A 23,844-nucleotide genomic window follows, 5' to 3' on the forward strand; every position below is an offset into this window, starting at 1 on the left:
TGGTGGAGACATTTTGACTATATTCGGCACCTGCATTGTCGCATAATGCGTCATATGACGCGACGCGTTAGCGCACCCGGAAGTGCTCCGGTGCGCAAGGCGCAGCTTCCCGGAAACGATCCAGAGCGCGCCGCGCAGCGCGTAACGTAAGCATAACAGGTCATGTGACTTGTTAATAAAACTTTTCATTGGTTCATTTTACTTTTCTTTTCCTAATTATGTAAGACTAGGTCATGTGACCTAAAAATAACACTTTTCATTGGATTAAAATTTTTTTTTTCCCCAAACGATGAAAGCCCCACCTTGTTTCTGGATGTTTCAGACTGAAGCTGGCGTCACCATGAGAGCACCACCATCTCGTAGCTCCGTCGTGGCCATTCCGCAAGCAATCATGGCAGCCGCTCCCCACCGGAAGCCTGCGGGAGTCGAGGGCCCCCAAGACTTTTGTACAATCTTCAAGGCTGAGGGGACGCTTTCGAGAATGGAACCCAAGCCCTGGCAGACAAGCGTCCGAGTTCCAAGGTGTCCCAGGGCCATTTTACTGGACCAGGCCCAAATCCGAAGAGCCGGCCGCCATTTTAAGAGTCCTGTGGCAGCCGCCTACCGCTGCACCGCAAGAGTGGGAACAACTCAACTACATGGTGAGCGAGACGCTGTAGCCGTAAGAGCGGGCGGTAAACAGCTGAATGGGGGATGAGGCACAGTGTAGCAAAAGCGGGCGGAATGGCGACTGAAACGATAAAGGGGCGCCCCACTACAGCAGACAAGCCTCCGCCATGTGCTTCAAAACTGCATATGTATCTCGTGATATCAAGGTTGGGCAACCAGTACAGAACAAGCAGTTACGAGTCCCATTTACACCGGCGCCATTTTGGGCGCGGCCGGGCAGGTCCAGGATCTACTGAAACATAAAAAATGAGCCTGACGTCTCTGAAGCAGTTCACGAACAGCAGGACATAGCAAATAAACATGAACTCTCTAAAGCTGTTAACTCACTGCAGAACAAAACAAGTGAACCTGAAACCTCTGGAATAATTGTCGCTCAAAAGAACAACACTCAAAACTCTGTAGAGCCTGAAGAAAAAAAAACAGAAGGGCACTGTAGTTTCAGACACACTTAACACTAATGACGAAACAAAGATATCGTCTGTTTATAAAGCAGTTATCATCTTGACAGAATTGACAAAGAAGTGTACAGACACCAATGCATCAGCATTCTCGGAGAATCTTAAGGAACAAAGAAAGACCTGTTCACTCTTGACACCCCAGGTGCTGTGTATATTGCACTATAGTGCTGCATCGAGAAAACGGGCAACCCTATTGATGTGGATTTTTCATTATTGATTATTGTAAAGAAATGGCGACTCCCCCCTTTAGCAGATTAGCTAAATGTTTGCGTAATTTAGGCATAAAAGTTATATTATTGTTGTTGTTGTTGTTATCGTTATAGTTCTGGTTAATTTCAAAAAATGGTTAAATATATTTACAGTTTTTGTTGCGTTCATTATATTTAAATATTAATAAAGTTTTAAAATGTAACTGTCTTGGAGTACTATATTTTTTTAAAAAATCGGGTGAATGGGGCCTTGAATCGGGTTATTGTCATGTGTGGGCTTTGCAAGTGTACTACTACAAGATCGGACATTTCAAACTCAAATGCACGTTCTTTTTCTTACCTTTCCGAAGCATGGAGCGCAATAGCAGGCAGAGAAAAGGTGATGCACGTGTTGAACACTGCCTGGCGTGCAAATTGCTGCCAATGCCCCCCCGCCCGCTCCTGAAAGAGGACACACACACACCGCCGCCCCGAGTACTTCACAAATCTTTAAAAGACCATGCGCTTGTTCAATGGGAAGTGGATAACATGGCTAAGAGCATTTGCTGACTAATGCATGAATATCGCTGACTTTTCAGCGATATTCATGCATTGCGGCCGTTTTTTATCGCATTTGCGATAAACCTTGCTAATAGCAAGGTTTATGTGCGATAAAATTCGCCGAAGTGCGGCGATAATTATTGTCTCTAAACAAGTTAGAGACAAAAATTACCGCTAGATGTTGGAAATATGCCCCCGGGTTTTTCCTTGCAGGAATCGGGAAGCGAAAGACTAGCACTGAAATCAGTAGTCTCACACCTGAATCGGGAGGGTTGCCATGTCTGGATACTCTACAGCTGGAGCCATAGACTACATCCGCAGGGCTAGGTGATAGCCTAGGTCCGGCCTGGACAATCGGACACAGAGGAAGAGAAGTGTCAGAGGGTGCGGTAGTGAATAGGGTGAAAGGGAGGTGTCGAACGGGCACAGGGTGTGATTCTCAGAGAAGAGCAAACAGATGGGGGAAGTATATGGCCCATGCATGAGAGAGAGAGCGGGGGTGACCATTGCGTGGGGGAGATGCGTGCGAGGGTGGGGAGCCATGCTGAGAATCGACGGCGTGCAGAGAGTGGCCCTGGTCAAGGCATCTAAAATGGCTGCCGTGCACGACAAGATGGCGCAGACAATGTTTATCAATAAGGATTCATTTATAACAAAATATTTACTCGCAGTGACAAAATGGTGTTCAACACTTCCTGATTTCCATCGAATCGAACGTTAACAAACGTCACGCAGCAAAAAAAAAAAAAAAAAAAAGCTCACGCACAGAGCGGTTTTTAGCCATGTTATCCAATGGAAGGTGGATAACATGGCTAAGAGCATTTGCTGGATAATGCATGAATATCGCTGACTTTTCAGCGATATTCATGCATTGTGGCCGATGTGCGGCGATAATTTTTGTCTCTAAACAATTAAAACGAAGCACAAAATGGCAAATTCCCGTTTCACTACCAGTTTGCGGCCCAGTTCGCGGCCCGTGAAGCGCTTCTACCGTGAAAAATCAATTTTTTTTTATTTTCCCCACGGGACCCTTTAATAACTCCAACAACATTCCTAGGGGGTCAAGAGGGGTATACCTTGCCCCCTTTCAATAAATTCCCCCTTCGTTTTTCACCTCTTCTTCTCTCTCGATCCTACCGAGAGATAAGATGGCGGCCGCTCCGGACTATTTAGAATGTTGACAGACACCGGATAGCCAATCAGCTTTCTGTTATCCAATGGAAGGTGGATAACATGGCTAAGAGCATTTGCTGGATAATGCATGAATATCGCTGACTTTTCAACGATATTCATGCATTGTGGCCGATGTGCGGCGATAATTTTTGTCTCTAAACAATTAAAACGAAGCACAAAATGGCGAATTCCCGTTTTGCTACCAGTTTGCGGCCCAGTTCGCGGCCCGGGAAACGCTTCTACCGTGAAAAATAATTTTTTTTTATTTTCCCCAGGGACCCTTTAATAACCCCAACAACAATCCTAGGGGGTCAAGAGGGGTATACCTTGCCCCCTTTCAATAAATTCCCCCTTCGTTTTTCACCTCTTCTTCTCTCTCGATCCTACCGAGAGATAAGATGGCGGCCGCTCCGGACTATTTAGAATGTTGACAGACACCGGAGAGCCAATCAGCTTTCTGTTATCCAATGGAAGGTGGATAACATGGCTAAGAGCATTTGCTGGATAATGCATGAATATCGCTGACTTTTCAACGATATTCATGCATTGTGGCCGATGTGCGGCGATAATTTTTGTCTCTAAACAATTAAAACGAAGCACAAAATGGCGAATTCCCGTTTCGCTACCAGTTTGCGGCCCAGTTCGCGGCCCGGGAAACGCTTCTACCGTGAAAAATAATTATTTTTTTATTTTCCCCACGGGACCCTTTAATAACCCCAACAACAATCCTAGGGGGTCAAGAGGGGTATACCTTGCACCCTTTCAATAAATTCCCCCTTCGTTTTTCACCTCTTCTTCTCTCTCGATCCTACCGAGAGATAAGATGGCGGCCGCTCCGGACTGTTTAGAATGTTGACAGACACCGGAGAGCCAATCAGCTTTCTGCGCGCAAAGTTCCGTTTCGCGAAAAGTAAGCGGACCGGATCGCTGCCCGGAGCGCTGTTACAGATATATATCTTGTTTTGAACGTTAATTTCTCAAAAACTACTGGAGCACATATATTGAGACCTAGCAAAGGCACATCGGGCTAACAGTCCCTACAATTTTGCCAAGTTTCGTGCAAATCCATTCAGCCGTTCGAGCTAAAAGTGAGTCCAACCGCCCTATGGAAAAATGAATGGGAAAAACGCGTTTTGGGACCCCCCTTTTTTCTCAGGCCCCCCTTGACGAAACCCCCCCAAATTTTTAGGGGCTGCTCAGAAACAAAATGTGCCATTTTCCTGAAAATTTCAGCCGATTCCGTCCACAAACGCCAAAGTTATTAGGCATAGAATTTTCAGAAATCCCATAGGGAAAAAATCCTAACTATATATACCTACTGGCGAGACGCCAGTAGGTAATATATATATATATATATATATATATAGATTCCAACCGAAGGTTGATGCGGCGCTTCCACAACAAACCCAGTACGCAGACACAGATGGATAAATCCACAGCCAGACTTTTCAAGGTATTTCTTCGTCCTTTATTTCATATAACGTGCAGAGGTGCAACACACTGCCAAACAGACGCGTTTCGGGCGTGAACGCCCTTGCTCACTGTCAGCGGGTAAGCGGTATATACAAGGTTTAAATACATTGGTTAATAGTTCAAAACGCGCCAAAAAACCTCATTCAGTGACATTGAACTAAAAAGAGGACTAGGGCTACAACCTATTTACATTACATGTGATTAGTGGTTCGGCCATGTCACAGCGGAGCCAAGCTCAAAGTTTTTGTGCAAAGACATTGAAAAATATACAATAAAGAATATACAATAAAGAATCATCCCATATTTCCAGAGACTGAGGTACGACTTTTAACAGCCTATGCAAGGAGTTAATTCAATGTATAAAGTGCAAATTATTTTTAGCAGCATTGATGTAAACATACTACACGTGCAAATACGCCAAATTGTTAATTGTGCAAATACGCAACAAAATAATTGTACAAATACAATAATTTACACTATAAAACAATAAATGTATGTACATGATAAAGTGCAAATGCTTAGCAGCCTGATCTTATGTAAACATTATACGTGCAAATACGCAAAGTTATTAAACTGTACAAATACGCAATAAATAATTTATGCATCTCATATATATACACCCAAAAAAATTTTTTGAAATCGAGTCCTTGCATTGAAATGTGTCATACCCCAAACTGTCCACAACTTATGGGCAATGTTTAACGATTCTATTGTATGTCCAAACTTTATCAAATGCACAATCTTGAATTGGTTACCCCTGTTGTGATGGCTAATCAATATTCCGGCGCGTATAGTATTATCTCCAATTTATACAATGTATTAATCTACCACTCAAAAAGATGCAAAAAAGTATAACTTAATGGTGAGGGAGTGCTGGGATGTCCTACATATATCACAGAGAGGACATCAGGGTGTGAAGGGAATAAAAAATTCCAAAAAAACTGTTTCAGTGAATTAAAATATGTAAATACATAAAGATACTTCTTTGTCCATAAGTCAAACACAGCGACAACTTTCATGGTGGTCATATATGATGCCCGAGGTGACTATGGCCCGTAAGAAAATGCACTAACATACAGATAATGATAATAAAGCAATGCTCAGGAAATATAAAATGACAACCAAGTTACCAGATTCCACAAGGAGTTCACAACATGGCAACTGAACTGCCGTTAATTACAGAAAAGTGCTCAAATCTTCCCCCATGTTCAAACCTCCCGGGATCTTAGTGTTGAGGCGAACTATGTATAGGGACTCCAACTGCCTTAGACGTTTTTCATAATCGCCACCTTTCTTGCTGGTCTTAACTGCATCAATTACAAAATAACTTAGATGGGAAAGGTTTCGGTTATGAAATTGATCAAAATGGCGAGCTACTGGATAACTTTTATCACAGTTCACTATAGCTCTCAGGTGCTGGAGGATGCGTTGGTGCACTGGTAACTTCGTGCTCCCGACGTACCTCAGATTACACGTACACGTGAGAACATAAACTGCTAACTCTGTTTTGCAATTGAAATAGGCTCTTATATTGATAGGTTTGTCATCAAAAGGCGTCATATACGATTTGGTGTTGGTTCCAAATTCGCACGCCCTGCAGGATATGCAGCGGAAGAAACCCTTCCGTGATGACAGCCAATCTGCCTTGTTAGCAGTTTCGGGGGAACTGGAAACCAAAGCATTCCTCATGCTGTAAGCTCGCCTGTAGGTGATTTCAGGCTTGTTGGGCATTATCTGTTTTAAAATTGGGTCTGTAAGAATAACTGACCACTGTTTCCTGACCATTTTGGAAATTTGGTTGGCCTGTCGACTAAAACCTGTAATCAATCTGATGGGATTACTGTTGCCAGCTGAATTATCGATAACAGAAGTGGGATTACTGGGGGCCTGCAAAAGTTTCGATCTATCCAATTTATTAGCTTTATCCATTGCCGATTTTAAGGCACTGGGTTTATAACCCCTCGCTTCCATCCTTTTCATCGCTACTAATTGATGGAGGTTCCTTTGCTCAGATGAACTACAAGTTCTATGTATTCTAAGGAACTCCCCATAGGGGATAGATCTAATAGTGTGTCCTGGATGGAAACTCTGCGCGTGCAGAATGGTATTGCCCGCTGTACTTTTCCTATACAGGCCTGTTGATATAACACCATTAACTATACTGACTTGGACGTCCAGAAAGCTAATGTTGGTCTCACTTATATCTGCGCTAAAAATCAGGTTGGCATCATTGATGTTAATGGCATTGACAAAATTAATAGCCTCTTCTTTGCTCCCTCGCCATATGATGAAAATATCATCAATGTAACGCATGTATTTAATGATATTCTCCTGCCAAATGGTTGAAAATTGTGTCCTGAGGACATGCTCCTCCCACCAACCCACGTGGAGCCCCGCGTAGGTCGGGGAGAAACATGCCCCCATGGCGACCCCCCTTAGCTGCCTGTACAATTTGTCGTCGAACAAAAAGACATTGTTATTGAGGCACAATTCAACCATGGTTAATAACATTGCGTTATGTTTGTGGAGCTCCACTGGTCTTTTGGCGAGGAAATGACTTAAAGCCTTCAAACCGTCGTGATGGGATATGCTTGTGTACAGGCTGGCAATGTCCATAGTGATCAATAAAAAGTCAGTAGACCATTCACATTGTTCCAAATTTCTCAAAAAATCTGTACTGTCTCTAATATACGCTGGTAAGGTGGTCACAAAGTCTTGCAAATAATGATCGATGTATTTAGACGTATTTTCAAACAAGCTATGGATGGCAGATACTATTGGTCTCCCAGGTACTGGTCTTACCCCCTTGTGGACCTTTGGAATGAAGTATAAATTTGGTATAACAGGATGATCTTTATACAGATATTTCATTTCTTCCTTAGTGAGAAGACCATCCCGTTTCCATCCATTTAATTGCTTCCAATATGCTGTTTGAATGTTCTTGACCGTTCTGAAGTCACAAGGTTCATAACAAACTGTATCATTGAGGTGGCGAAACGCTTCTTCCATATACTCTGCTTTGCTCCAAAGAACCACATTCCCACCTTTGTCTGACTGATTGATTATGATGGTATTGTCAGATTGCAGTTTCTTCATCAAGTCATTGTATGGTTTAATCTTAGCATTGGTGACACTTTTTTGTCTACAGACTTGGATATGTAATTTCTTCAGTTCATCCGTTAATAAATCTGCATAGGTGTCTATGGCATCCTTGGGCATAGAAGGAATGAACGTAGAAGCAGGTTTAAAGCCACTGGGTTCACTTTGGCCAATGTCAAGGTTTTCTTCATTGGCCACTTCCTGAGTGCAGGGGGTGGATGTCAGTTCATTGCGTAACCCATGCATCGATTTTAGAAGAGGTACATCCCTGGCCTGCAACCCACTTCTATCCGGGTTGGATGTAGAAGGGCCGTTTTTTTTGTTTTGAATAGAGCCCCCCTTGATAGCATAGTATTTCCTCAATTTAAGTTTTCTAATGAACTTGAAGACATCCACTCGCGTATTTCCATAGTCAAAATTGCTCTCAGGGCAAAAGGACAATCCTAAAGCCAACAGTTGTTTTTCCGCTTGATCAAGTTGTACATCGGTCAAATTTACAATGGATTTCTCGATCGCTGCTACTTGTTCGCAGCGTTCTTCTTCCTTTGCGGCCTCCCTTTGTTTTTTTGCGCATTTGCGGCGTTCCCTACGTCTTTGGTTTCTGCGGTGTTTGGTTTCGCGTTTCTTGAGCGTAGAGTACCTTTTCTTTGAGTCCTCACGAACTCCATCTCTTCTTCCAGGGTGAGTTGCCCCAAATCCCCTTCTTCTGAACCTTGGGCTCCTCCATCCGACTCTTCACTGCTTGGTACAAGGCTCTCTGCTGAGCTTGAGGCAGTGAGACCGCCTGCTACTGCTTCATTAGATTGGGCTTGAGGGGGTGCTGTCACAGGTTTGGGCTGTTTATTTCCTGTAGCTCTTTGTTTGCGCAGATGGTCATATTTTTTCGCAAACGTATAAATTTGCCCCAGTTTGTAGTCCTGCTCATCTCTTGCAAATTTATACACTTTTCTCTGTTTAATTGTGCTTTCGTGCTTGCTCAAACGCTCTTTTATTTCCTTTCGCGTTTGCTCGATAAGGGCACTATCATTGGAAAACATATCTTTGGCCAACTCTTCATTGATCCTTGTTATTTCCAAAAGGTCGCTATCCCTATCGATTTTCGCATATTTTACCAACAAGCACAAAAGCCTCATAGATGCTTCCAGGTTACTCTCTGCCCAATCCTTCAGCAGTAATGGATTCGGATTTTCGAAGCTGGGAACCAGCATAATTCTGAGGCCCCTAGGCACCCGGTTCACTTCTCGGTACTTCTCTAGTGAGCGAATCTCCCACCATTTTGTGAGTTCGCTTCTCATGCGTTTTTCTAGCTCACGCAAAAGTTTCCTCACATCGCTATCTTTGGCCACTATGGCGTTTTTACTCGCATTGCCGCTCTGTTTAACTGTGGGCAAATTTGAAAACAGTTGCTCGAAAGCCTCCTCCCGATCCCGCTCCTCTGACATGGTTGCTCCTCACTGGGTATGCACATATGATATATAGAAAATGAAAGAGACTGCTCTTGCCTCGTGCGTCTCCTTACCGCTGGCTGTTCGGATACTTCCTCGACCTGCCTCGGGTTCTCACTTCCGTAGTCCACCAACGCGCCTGGGCTTCCGTGCCAAACGGCTCCGACTTCCGACGGTTCCCTCGGCACACCAAAAACCCGGACACTGGAATGAACAATTCCGTGAGAGTTGCCACGATGCAGGGGGCTGGTATGTTTTGCTTCCCAGCAACACACTCCTTTGACGGTCCGTCTTTCCCAGCCTACTTGATTCTGAAGGAAGGGTCTGCGCGTACAGGAGCCGACCACGTCCTGTGACATATAGATTCCAACCGAAGGTTGATGCGGCGCTTCCACAACAAACCCAGTACGCAGACACAGATGGATAAATCCACAGCCAGACTTTTCAAGGTATTTCTTCGTCCTTTATTTCATATAACGTGCAGAGGTGCAACACACTGCCAAACAGACGCGTTTCGGGCGTGAACGCCCTTGCTCACTGTCAGCGGGTAAGCGGTATATACAAGGTTTAAATACATTGGTTAATAGTTCAAAACGCGCCAAAAAACCTCATTCAGTGACATTGAACTAAAAAGAGGACTAGGGCTACAACCTATTTACATTACATGTGATTAGTGGTTCGGCCATGTCACAGCGGAGCCAAGCTCAAAGTTTTTGTGCAAAGACATTGAAAAATATACAATAAAGAATATACAATAAAGAATCATCCCATATTTCCAGAGACTGAGGTACGACTTTTAACAGCCTATGCAAGGATGTCATGAGTGATGTCACTGACCATGTCATGAGTGATGTAATATGTGACGTCATCAGCAGTGCATTGCAGGCGCGCAAGTTATAGTGAGTCCAACTAACTATAACGTGTGAATTTCAATGGTTTTATGTCAGTAAAATTTCCAGCTAACTATAACTGGTTTTGTCAGTGAATTTAATAGGTTTTTTAAATGCTAATTCCTAACTATAACTGGTGTGAAACCTATGGTTTTTTCAGTGAATTTCAAAGGTTTTTTAAATGCTAATTCCTAACTATAACTGGTGTGAAACCTGTGGTTTTTTCAGTGAATATATATATATATATATATATATATATATATATATATATATATATATATTACCTACTGGCGGTCGCCAGTAGGTATATATAGTTAGGATTTTTTCCCTATGGGATTTCTGAAAATTCTATGCCTAATAACTTTTGCGTTTGTGGACGGAATTGGCTGAAATTTTCAGGAAAATGGCACATTTTGTTTCTGAGCAGACCTTGAAAATTTGGGGGGGTTTTGTGGAGGGGGGGCCGAGAAAAAAGGGGGGTCCCAAAACGCGTTTTTCCCATGTTAATTTCCATAGGGCGGTTGGACTCACTTTTAGCCCGAACGGCTGAATGGATTTTCACGAAACTTGGCAAAATTGTAGGGACTGTTAGCCTGATGTGCCTTTGCTAGGTCTCAATATATGTGCTTCAGTGGATTTTGAGAAATTAACGTTTAAATCAAGATATATATCTGTAACAGCGCTCCGGGCAGCTATCCGGTTAGCGAACCTTTCGCGTAACGGAACTTTGCGATGCGAAGCTGATTGGCCCTCCGGTGTCTGTCAACATTCTAAACAGTCCGGAGCGGCCGCCATCTTGTCTCTCGGTAGGATCGAGAGACAAGAGGAGGCCAAAACAAAGGGGGAAATTACCATAAGGGGGCATAGTAGATCCTCGTTGACCCCCTAGGTTTTATGTGGAGGTTTTAAAAGGGCCTAGGAGGGTCCAAAAAAAAAAATTTTTTTTTGCGTGGTAAGCGCCAAGTTCGCGAACCGGATAGCTTTCTGGGCAGCGAACTTTATGGATAAAAGAATGAAAGACTTTTCTAATACTGTATGTTAATTGTTTGTTGTTTTTCTTGTTTTTTTTTGTTTTCTTTATTTATTTATTTTTTTTATTATGATTGTGTTTCATACTTTATTAAATTTTCTAACATTTCATTGTCAGAAATGTCATAATTTATTATAGGGTGTAATTGTTTTTCATTTTGAAGCAAGTTGTCTACTGCTTCAACACATTGTAGAAGTTCGTGGTCTCTACTGTCATCCATAAAGTCATCAAGTTTGTCTTGGCTGCTCTCCTTCAGTTCAATCGAAAATGAAACTTGCTGCTCGCCTTCCATTTTCCCTGAAATTTGGATTAAAAAAATATATATTAGTAGAGATAGGGCACTGTTGGGATTAATTTTAGATAGGCAGTTTTTATCAGTGAATTTATCTTTTGGCAGTGTATAGTATGAGAGTGGAAATAGGACTAAAAAAAAGTGTATGTGATTTAACCAAGACAAGCCTTACTCCATTGATAACTATAACAGAGAAGTCTATCTAAATACATTTTGTTTCTGAGCAGCCCCTGAAAATTTGGGGGGGGTTCGTCAAGGGGGGGCCGAGAAAAAAGGGGGGTCCCAAAACGCGTTTTTCCCATGTTAATTTCCATAGGGCGGTTGGCCTCACTTTTAGCCCGAACGGCTGAATGGATTTGCACGAAACTTGGCAAAATTGTAGGGACTGTTAGCCCGATGTGCCTTTGCTAGGTCTCAATATATGTGCTCCAGTGGATTTTGAGAAATTAACGTTTAAAACAAGATATATATCTGTAACAGCGCTCCGGGCAGCGTTCCGGTTCGCGTACTTTTCGCGTATCGGAACTTTGCGAAGCGGAGCTGATTGGCTCTCCGGTGTCTGTCAACATTCTAAACAGTCCGGAGCGGCCGCCATCTTGTCTCTCGGTAGGATCGAGAGACAAGAGGAGGCCAAAACAAAGGGGGAAATGTAGGAAAGGGGGCAAGGTAGACCCCTTCTGACCCCCTAGGATTGATGAGGGGGATATTATAGAGCCACGCGGGGCAAAAAAAAAAAAAAAAAAAAAATCGATTTTTTCGCCGTAGAGACGCGTCTTGGTACGCGAACCGGGCAGCTAACCGGGCAGCTAACCGGGCAGCTAACCGGGCAGCTAACCGGCAGCTAACCGGCAGCTAACCGGGCAGCTATATCTGTAACAGCGCTCCGGGTAGCGCTCCGGTTCGCGAACTTTTCGCGTATCGGAACTTTGCGAAGCGGAGCTGATTGGCTCTCCGGTGTCTGTCAACATTCTAAACAGTCCGGAGCGGTAGGGATTGTTTGTTTGATGTGCCTTTGCAAGGCCTCAAGATATGTGTATGTGTGGATTTTGTCTAATTAAGGTTAAAAAAAATATATATATCTGTAAGCGTGCTCCGGCGCGCTTACGTTACGGGTTTGGTTTGCGCTGCAGAGGCGTCGCGTCATGAGGCGTCTCACGTGGCTACGTGATACGTCACGTAATAAAGAATATATTTTACAGCTACAGATATTAGCTTTTAAAAAACCAATGAAATTCACTGAAAAAACCACAGGTTATAGACTATATATAGTTAGGAATTAGCATTTACAAAACCTTGAAAATTCACTGAAAAAACCATAGGTTATAGACCATATATAGTTAGGAATTAGCATTTACAAAACTTTATTTTACTCGCATAAAACCATTGAAATTCCATATATAGTTAGTTGCGCTAACTATATATCGCGCACCCGCAATCCACTGCTGATGATGTCACATATTAGATCATTCATGACATGGTCAGTGACATCACTGATGACATCACTGATGACATCTCAAATGACATCACTGATGACATCACTGATGACATCTCAAATGACATCACTGATGACATCTCAAATGACATCACTGATGACATCTCATTTGACATTACTGATCACATCACTGATGATATCATTCATGTGATAATACGATGAACCTCTTCAGACTCTAATATATAATTAGATACAATCAGTGTAAACAGACACTCACAGACTGTCACTCATCCATGGAGTTACTCACACACCTAGTCAGTCATGCAAAGAATCAATCACACCTCCATTTCCTCAACTATACAGTTATACACACCTTACTTATTCAAACATATACTAACACATATTTACTCTTATACAATCCCTGATACAAGTTCACAAAGATCCATACAGCCACTCACACATTCACTGGCTCTTATGCACAGTTATTTATATATGTCAACTCTCACATGTACTGTGTTTTACATATGTACTTACTTTGACATGTAGCACTGAGAAATCCATTCAATCACCAATACACTCATGCAGACAGTCAACCGCCCATACAGCTGTTTCCACATGCACTTTTGAACCCATACATATAGTGAATCAACTACTCACACATCTATGCACAGAGTCACACACCTCCCAGCCACCCACACACACACTCAGTCTCCCATACAAATACTTGGGCAACCAATCAATAACCCATATAGTTACTCATATAGCTACTGATCAACACATGCAGCAGTTTACAGAACAACAGACATAATGATGCACAAATTAAGACAGTTTAGTCACTAACCCATGCACTCAGTGAGACACATTAAAACTCTCACTCATACACACAGTCATGCACCTACTAAATCCTTCATCCAGACACTTATACATCCACTCATTCTTCAATATGTAAGGCATATTTTAACTTTACAGAAACATACAGTCACTGGGTGTTGTCATCAGTGATGTCATCAGTGATGTCATTTGAGATGTCATCAGTGATGTCATCAGTGATGTCACTGACCATGTCATGAATGATGTAATATGTGACATCATCAGCAGTGGATTGCGGGTGCGCGATATATAGTTAGCGCAACTAACTATATATGGAATTTCAATGGTTTTATGCGAGTAAAATAAAGTTTTGTAAATGCTAATTCCTAACTATATATGGTCTATAACCTATGGTTTTTTCAGTGAATATATATATATATATATATATATATATATATATATATATATATATATATATATATATATATATATATATATATATATATATATATGTAAATATATCTCCAACTTATGGGTGAGGGCAGAAAAAATGATGTAAGAATTGTGCCAGCGGAAATAATGCGCAGTGGCTAAAAAATATGGACATGTTACATAAAACACAGAGTCTATGCACCATGTCTGTGTGTTATTCCCCTCAATGCTTGCTTTTGTAAATATCACAACACTCAAAATACAGATATGAATATGAATTGTATTAAATATTCTGGTCTCTACATCCATGACATTCACATTCTATCTCTCAATATTGTGAACAGTAAAGATTTCTTTTCCACAACCTTCTTAATCACTCTCTTTCTCTCTGCCTCTCGTGGCTTCTCCCCTTCTCTCTAATTCTCTCTCTCCCTTTCTCTCTCTTCTTCTGCCCTCTTTATTGTTCATGTTTGGTCTTGTTTGCCCTCCGTCTGTTTCATTCCCTCTTTCTCTCTCTTCTTAGCTCCACTTGTGCTTGCTCACTCTCCCTCTCTTTCTCTCACTATCTCTCTTCTCTCACTCTTCCTCACTTTTTTATTTTACCCTCTCTCTTCTCTCATGCTCTCTCCACTTCTCTTTCTGTTCTCTCCCTGTTTCACACTTCTGTTTTTTCTATCTTGATCTGTCACTAACTCTCTTTCTTTTTCTACCACTCTCTTTCTCTCTCTCCCTTCACTTTCACTCTCTATTTCCTTCTCTTGTTCTCTATCTTATCTCTTTCTGTCTCTTGGTCTTTTTCTTGCCTTCCATTTCTCTTGTTCTCACTCCCTCTCTTGTGTTCTTGATTCCCTTTATTCCTCCGTCTCTTGGTCCCTGTTCCCCAGCTTCTCTTATCCTCTCTCTTTCTCTCTGTCTTTGTTCTCTCTTCACTTTCTCTCATTCTTTCTCTTTCTTTCTTGGTCTCACCCTCTTTTTTCTCCTGCTTACTCTTGTTCTCTTTTTCTCCCTCACTCTACCTCTTGCTCTATCTTTATCTTACTCTGTCTCTTCCATTTTCTCTCTCTCTCACCCTCCTCCCTGCCTCCCTGTGATTGGGTGAGATTGATTTGAGGGCACTGTGCTGGGAGTTGCACTTAATATATGCATTTATGGTTTGAAATAAAGTAAAGGTTTCATTTCTCTCTGTTTCTTTGCAGTGGATACAAATGCCGTTCGCCTCTCTAATGCTGCGGATCCTTGTGCTGGGGTTGTGCTGGTTACTATAGATTACGTAGAAGGAACAATTTGCGACTTGTATTGGGATATGAACGATGCTGCTGTGGTCTGCAGACAGCTGGGGTGCGGGGCACCAATCTCAGCGCCTGGAGGGTCTGTCTTTGGAGCCCCCCGAAACAAGGTTCCTCGAATATCCAATGTGGGCTGCAGAGGAGATGAGTCCAGCGTGTTTCACTGTTCCTACAGCTCCAGACCACAACCATCTTGTGATAAAAGAAGGGATGCGTCGGTACACTGCACAGGTAGGAATCGTGTCAGAACTCACAAAGTAATACTAACAAATCAGACATTTAGTCAAAATGTGTGTGAAAAGCTATTGGAGTAAACTGTATTTTTGAATGTTTTTCTTGGGTTTGTTCTACACAAACTCTTTATTCTCTCCCACTTCCCGAATTCTAACCAGGAGGAAAGTTATTCAGTTGGCAATAAAGCTCTGGCTCTCCCGGGTATTGTCCGTCCATTTTGTGCCCTTTTGAAACATGTTTTGTTTCCTCCTAAAAACAGGTTTGTAATATCTTTGCCAATAGTGGGCATGCACTATAGATTCAAAAAGTGAAGTTTATATTCAACATTTTTGCAGTTTTGACCCCAGACTCAGATTCTGCAAAAATTAGACATCTTTATGGAGTTGATATAGGATTTATATCAACCCTAAGGGATCTAGGTCTAAATGTTGAAATAATTCCACCTCCTTTTCCTCTTCCTCCCTTTGTGTCCAGTCATATCTTTATGATATATGGGGCCATATATAGGTGGCCCAGATACCAGTCGGAATCGGTGAAATTCGGTAAATTTCACCATTACCGACCGGTATATAGGCTTGCATGATGTAGGGAAGGATTCGGTAATTAGGAATTGGTAAATACCAATTCCTTATTACTGATTTCTAAATTACCGAATCCTACTTACCGATTCCTTATTTACTGAATAGGTAAGTAAGAAACTGTAAAAGCAATAAAAGAGATGTAGGTAAATTCGGTAATACCGAATTTCATGAATTTCAGTATTTAGGAGTCGGTAATTAACACTGACTGAAAGCAGGTGGTAATCAGCTGCAGTGTATATAAGCAGTCCCAGAATGCAACAGTGTAATCACTATGGCGGCTTTCTATGTGATTGCAAGGCGCCTACGTCTACAGGCAGCAGGAGTGAGCATCTGGAGATGGGAGGAGCGCGTTTACAGACAGCGCATCACACTCTCCCAACTGACTGAGGCTGAGATCCGTGAAAGGTACAGGCTACACCCCCACACCATCTTGGACTTGAGAAGGGACCTGCACCCACTCCTGGAGCACCCAACACCAAGGACGCCATACCACCACATGTGCAGGTGCTCTGTAGCCTACACCTACTTGCATCTGGCAGTTACCAGGGGGTGACAGCTGCGGTAGGCGGGGTGTCACAGAGTTGCTTGTCCCATTACTTTAAGAAGTTCCTGAATGCCATGATGCAGAGAATGCATCACTACATTAGCTTCCCAAACACACAGGCGGAACTGCTGAAAACCAAGACAGACTTTTACCCTGAGTGAGAGACAATACAATGTTGTTCAGTGTGATTACTGTCATGATAGGTGTTTCACTGACTACATCTCCCATAATGCATTGCTGGTCTTTACAAAAACCTGTACTGGAGTGGGATTCTCACAGCCTAATTGGGGATTCAGGATAGGGAAGGGGGGGTGCACAATGCGGTGCATGCTTCTAACCTTGTTTGGTAGCAGCTCTGGCTGAGGTGTCTGCATGCCCGATTCCACAGACGCGTTCTGGCTCTACGATGGACTCCACATGCTGCTCAAGTGCAGACAGAGCAGATGCCCTGTTCCTTCCTCCTCCTGTCTGGCTGGCTTGTTTATTGTTCTCCACCATCTTCTTTTTTGTGATGCTCCTGATGTCATACTACATTTTCTTAAGTACTTCAATGTCCCAGGGGGGGTCATTCCTATGGCATACACCTGTGCCTGAATCCAGCCAGATCTTCCTTTTTTCTGATTCAGCCACTTGCAAGGACTGCTTCCCAAACAACTTGGTATGTTGTTTAACCACCTCCTCAACCAGCACCTGCAGCTCCCTTGCGCTGAATTTAAGCTTCCTCTTTCTTTCCCCTCCTTCTTTGTCTGTGTCCTTGCAAGCCATTGTGCAAGTTTTGCAGGGAAAGTTCACCCAGTGGCTCAGTTGTTCTCCTCTGCACTCCCAGACTCTCCAGAAGGCTCTGATTGAGTGCACCTGCATGGGTGTGGCCACTTCCTGGTTGGGAGGGGTGGTGGATGCACAGGATTGGCTGATTCCTCAATTGCTGGTGTTTTGATTTACCGATTCAGTATTTACCGATTTGGAAATATTTACTGAATTTTTACGTACATCGGAAATAAGGATTTCTTAATACCGAATCGGTAAAATTCGATATTTAGGAATCAGTATTTCCAAGTTACCTACATATGGCCCATAGTCATGTGTGAAGGAGGCAAGTGACCGATGAATGAGAATGTACACAATGCCAAGTGTGGCGTGGATGTGATGGCCAAACTGCAGTATGCAGACCACACACACATATCCATGTTGACACACACCAATGGTGTTTGGAGTGTTGTGGACAATGGACGCAACCATGTAAACAGTGGGGAAGATCGCGGGAATGTAGCTTGTAACGTTCCCCCCTGTAAGCATGGGCAGAGTGCGCTGCCCTGGAGTACGCCAGCCTCACATAGGAGTGTGAAAAAAGGCACGTAACTCTGGGCGTGGTCCTCTTCTGGAATGCCCAATGTTTCTGCCAGGGTGGTGCCTCTCACCCCGCTACAACCCCGCTACAAGGCTGACGCTGTCACTGTGAGCGGGGTTGCCTGTGATCCTGTGCGCCTGCTGCACCCCAGGATGCTGGTCCCCGAACCTGTCTTACCCACCCCTGCACACTCAGGACAAAATGCCCTCCTTCTGACACCGGCATGTGGCGAAGAGGGCCCACCAAGAGCCGGGGCACCCTCCAAACCCGATGCCCACGACCCTGACAACCTCATACGACCGTCACGGCCTCCGCGAGCAAGGCGTGCAGTACTCCTTTCTCGTTTACGTACTCTACTGGCTGACACAGCAGACTAGTAGGTCACACATTTGGAACTGAGTATTGATTACACCATTGCAGAGGACGATGTTTATGGCTGACTTGAAATCACTATACTCCCTTCGATGTGGTGCCACCAAGTCTGTGCATAGCATCGCAGCCTCTGGCCTACACTGCGGTGCCGTAGGGCACAGAGTACTGATTTAGCAATGGCGGAGCTCATATCAGTGTACCAGCATCATTGCAGACTGCATCCCCTTTCAGCCCCGGTGCCACTATGTCTGTTCCTCGAAATTCATGAACACCATCTGGTCGAACATTTGTGGTGTCTGAGTCTATGGACTAGGGGGTAGTTTACATCCTCATGCAGCTGACACCAAATTGGTGGTGGCAACGAGGCTCTCTCCCATTTGCTGTTGCCGGATGAGATTAGACCTCTGCATTGTGCCTGGAGGACACATTCCACTGTCCCCCGCAACCCTCCTCCACATTTCCCTTAGACCTTGATGAGGACCTGCCCAGTCCACGTGACACCACCTACGTGGACCGCAAGCCACTGTCCCATGGTGGGGTCCCTTAGCTGGCTGCTGTGCGTCCGGGACCACTAACTCTGTGCAGGTCTGGTCCAGGACCCCTTCTTCTGAGATATTGGATGGCCTCCGAGGCAATGGTATTGGGGTCATCAACACCATGTGTCTTTGGCCCTGTGCTGTCCGTTGCCTCCGGCCACAAATGCGGCCCACCAGGGCTCACACATCAAATCAAGTCCAGAATGACCCATACGTGACATCACCGCAGGAGGCACTCGCCACCATCGCTAGGACCACCTCCAACCGCCATCTGTCACAGTCAAAATGGTGGTACTGGCAGACTGACGTAGTTGCTCACACCTGTTGTGGATGCCATAATCTGCTTGATTCCCTACTCAGCACTCCAGGTGCCAATGACTCAGTGCACCGCAACCCATGGACCGTTGCTGATTGAGTTTTGTGCTGTGGAGAGGTTGTGCGGCAATGTCATCTCAGGAAGTGTGGGAGAGCTGAGACATTGATGAGGAAGATGATGCAGGTCTAACACACCCCACTGCATCAGCATCAGGGATCTCCCGAATGGACACAAGCCTAGTCATTTTCATCACATGTGCGCGCTCAGCTCTAGTGCCCCAACCTCAGTGCACTGCAACTCACGGACACTTCTGTTTGCATGTTGGGTGCCTTCTGTACTTGCTCCGGCTCCCTCCATGTTGCTCAGCAGTTGTCTCTGTGATGCTGGTGTTTTCAGTTTCCGTTTTAATGGTGTTCACTGTTCAAGTAGTTGCCAGCAGCCAGCACTCGGTGGGGCTGACTTACACTCACCCCGCACACATCCAGCACAGGCGTCACTGTACATGTGGCCCTGCCAATAAAGGGACCGGGCGCACGTACCCGTAGACAGTTCAACATAATCTCTGTGTGTGTACATGTCGTCTTGTTGTTTGCATGAAGGCCCTGGGCCCTACGACATTCCATCATGCTGTGTACAGCGGGTGCAGACATGTCACCGCCATCGTACACAGAGCCAATGTGGGTGTGTGACTGATATTTGAGTGCCCCTGGGCGTGGTTCTGTACTGGGAATGTGCATATGCATGTGTCACTATGGCAATGTGGGTCTCCTTTGTGGGGTGTATGTGGTCACTGAAGGATATTTGACACCCACGTATATGATCTAGTTTGCCTTCCATGGGTTCGGATCCCATTCGCACCCGTTCAGCCACCCCCTTTTGGCTTTCTGACACCTGGCATTGGGCTGCCATGTGTGGGTTGGTGAAGTATTGTGAGTCAGCCGGGCTTGCAGGTGCTTCCTGCTGTGTGGTCTGTTGTAGGGTCTGTGTTCTCCTCTAAGTGGCTTGGCTGCCCTGGTGGTGAGTTGCATGGAATGTTGTAGGGGGTCGATGTCGAAGGTTTGGTGGTCCTCTCTGGCATCACTGATGTGTGGTCTTCTGTGCTCTGCTGGGGGAGTTGTGTGTCCCTCTGCAATGTGAAGGCGAGATGCATGTTGACATTGTGTTGACGTATGTTGGCCCATTGTTCTTGTTTACATGCAGACTGTAGTACAATGTACAATGTGACTGTTTGGGAGGTGCAGGATTTGGATGCGGGACAGTGTACATTTGGACTTCATGATGATGTGAGGTTGTACGCATACATTTCCATTTCACAGTTTCCAGATCTGTCAGATGTAGTGGGCCTGTTTCTGCACGTGTGCGGAGCCTGTTGTGTCCTCTGTTCTGCAATGTCGGGTTTGCGCATTGTACCACATTGTCGTCAATGTGGGTGTGCTGTTCCTGCTATGTGTTTCTGCTGCAGTGTGCCATGAGGATCAGGGACATGATCCAGGGTCATTGTGGGTGTGCAGTGTGCTACACATCGTTATGAATGTGTGCCATTGTGAACATCTCCTCTGTCCCCCCAGTCCCTGATCGTTACCCACCCTGTTGATGTTGTGTCAGGTCCTCTGGAGCTGTGTCCGTACTCCCAACTTCTTGCACCATCTCCACACTGTTGACTGTGGCCACCATTTCCTCCAGCTCCACCTGTGGGGCAGGACTCCTACCTTCAGTCGCTTTTGCTGCCTTCCTGTTGGCAGCGGGTTTGTGCCGGATTTAGTTTCTCACTTCATGCCAGCGCCTCTTGGCCTCCTCGATTGACCTCATCGACACTACGACTGCATTCCCAGTGGTCTACTTGTAGGTCAGTTGCTGGTAGTGTTCTGTCACCTCTGTGACGCTGATCTGGTTTTGCGGCGGAATGCACTTCGTCTTCCTCTCCCTCGTCTCCTTGGCCGTCCCCGTTGTTCCTTGCTGGTGGTGTGTGGGAGTTGTGGGGTTTGTGTTGGCCTTTGCGCTCTGTCAGGGTGCATCCATGTTGCTACACGCTTTGGTTTGTTTCTGTTGTTTTTATAGTGCAGTTTCCCGCCAGACGCATGGGATTTGCCGGCTGTCACTTGTTTTTGTTGCTTTTTGTTCCTCGATTGGCCTCATTGCAGGATTTTTTGCATTCGCTTTTTGCATTTTTGCGGTGTCGCATTGGTTTTAATGTGGTCAGTTGACACATTATCTGTGGACTATCGCATGCGGCCGCTGTGTTGAGAATGCTTCGTTATCATGGCATAATTTTTCTGCGATAGACTGCAATGTTGGGATTTGCTTTAAGTTACTTTTGCGATGGTTATCACACAGTCTTGAGAATATGCCCCATTGTATCAAGATCACAGACTAGACAAGAGAGGAGGCAGTCTTGCTTTTATAATTAAAAACTTTGAATATTGTGTTTGTATTTCCAGCTGCAGCTTCATACTGAATGTAAGTAACAAGGGGGATTCCTATTTTGGGTGGGCAGTCACCCACCTCAAGCAATAATAAAACTAACTTCTCAGGGTAAAATCCAAAGCAACTAAACTAACCTGATCTCAACCCCATTGTAGCTATGGCACTGAGCAGACAGGTTCAAGTTAGAGCAATGTATAAAGTATTTATGCAGTATCAAAATAGTAATAAAGTCAAAACAACAAAGAATAAAAAGTCCAAACTGAATGTGAACAATAGAGTAGATTTTAGTAAAAAAGATGTCTTCGTAATATCAATAATCTAATAAGGAGACAATAGAAATAACTTGTTTAAGTTTTAAGTGAAAATAGCTCAAAAAGCACTAAGTCTATGGCTAAGGTAGACCAGAAGCTATGCACACTTTTGGGCAAAACAAGATTGATACCAAGGGCGTATACAACAAAAGGGACAACCCGGTTAAGAGTTATATATTCGGATTGAGGGCCTATGTTGGAGTTTGACAGATGGATATCGCATCTGCTTAATTACAATTACTATAGGAGATAATGTAGTTTAAATTAGGCACGTGGAATATCAGTCAAGTTTGTGATGAAGTAACTTATCTACTAAGATCTAAATCAGGCTCTTAGTTTCCAAAATGGAATTAGAATCTTGCAGTAGGCTGTTTCTGGAAAGATCAAGTTTAACAGCTTAGATTTTTCCTTCTGGATAAGGCAGTATGCTGTGTTTGATAAGGGCCATAGGACTCAAAAACTTTTTTGTTTAGGGCCCACTGACAGGATTTGCTACTGCCAAAAAGCTCAAAGTGGGAGGGATCTGTTTATTTAGGTCAGCGAGATCGCACCTTTGCTGGATCGACTCTTGGAGTCAGTATTTTTTCTAAACATCCACATTTTGCAGGCGTATCTCTCTTTTCTTCAACTCTTTACCAAAGGGTACCATGCTTCACAGGAGGGTCTTAGGGCATTTAGGGCATTTCAGTAAAGGCGATAAACTAGGTCCAGTGCTGACCAAGTGGAGAATTGCCATCTGCTGACCCAGTTGAGAACAGCTAACTGGACAGTCAGGAAAATGTGGCCCTTCAGCTTGTTGTGTTCCTATAGGATACCTGCTATTAGAAACAGGATTAGTGGTAGTCCTCCAAAGATGCTTCCGAATACAGAGTGTATGAAGTTTGGTATAACTTCAAGTACCATCTGAAAGATGCTTAGAAGTCCATAACTTTTGGTCTTAAATAGTTGGACAATGCCAGTCGTATCAGACATGTTAAAGATGCGATTTACCTATTCTGTGAAATGGAAAAGGGCAGTTTGATAGATAAGTGCCTGTATCTCAGCTGAAGACCTTGCAATCTTGAAATCAAAAGTCTCTTGAGCGGAGGTTATGGGCCTATAGTTCGGTAAAAGCATGGCTTCCATACTGCCTAGAGTATCAAACCGTATTAAATAAACATTCAGTGAAGGTCATAATGGCGCCTCCCTGAATGTATGTGTCAGTGGAAACAATACTTGAACACAACAAGTAACCCTGAAGCTCACGGTTACCAGATATGCGATGCCCAGGAGCATTCGCAGCAGCCTTGCTTGAAGCAATAACAGCCACCATAATCTTTTAGAACGAGTGATTACAGCTATGGAAGCCTTACGTACAGTCCTTTTCCCGGCTTCATCAGCCAATGAATACCCTTCAATGTGAACGCCATCACGCTGATGACTGAGCGTATGTATCATGTGAGTCCTTGGTAGTTCGGATTTCAACTCCACTAACTGTTCTCATAGCATTTTTATACTTAATTGTGCCACATTTTGCGTCTTTGAACCCAATAATGCAAGTATTCATTATATAACTGTACACAGTAAAAGTATTCGCACACAATTAGTGTGGGAAATTCTTGATCCGTAATTACAAGTGCTTTGAACTCTGCCAACTGTGCTATGCAGTCTCCTAGAGATTGCCTTTTAGTGCAACTCGGATGTAAATTTCCATCCCGCATGCGACCCTTAACGATAGCACATGCTGCACTGTATGTTTGCTTACTCCCTATGGCTGGTTGAGCAGATCAGTCAGTGTAAATAATATATTCATACTGATCCTGAGGCATTATTTTATTAGGTAGAGGATATTCTTGTTTATATTGCAATAATACTTGTGTCTTTAAATTTGGGTTGTACGTGTATTCTACATCTGTTGCAGTGAGAGAATTAGCCCCTTTTATCCATCTCGGATGTAATGC

The 23,844-nt window shown here is 43.9% G+C and overlaps 1 protein-coding gene across 1 annotated transcript in view; it reads left to right on the forward strand.

Moving 5' to 3' along the window:
* LOC147678933 (CD5 antigen-like) overlaps positions 1-23,844 on the forward strand; it is a 468,373-nt gene that overhangs the window by 106,966 nt on the left and 337,563 nt on the right. The window contains exon 2 of the mRNA XM_086944698.1: positions 15,149-15,469. Within this exon, the coding sequence (XP_086800824.1) occupies positions 15,149-15,469 (321 nt within the window). The remainder of the gene's footprint in view (positions 1-15,148; positions 15,470-23,844) is intronic.

This window comes from Lissotriton vulgaris, chromosome 11 (genome assembly GCF_964263255.1).
Source record: "Lissotriton vulgaris chromosome 11, aLisVul1.2, whole genome shotgun sequence".
In the NCBI taxonomy this organism is placed as follows: Eukaryota; Metazoa; Chordata; class Amphibia; order Caudata; family Salamandridae; genus Lissotriton; species Lissotriton vulgaris.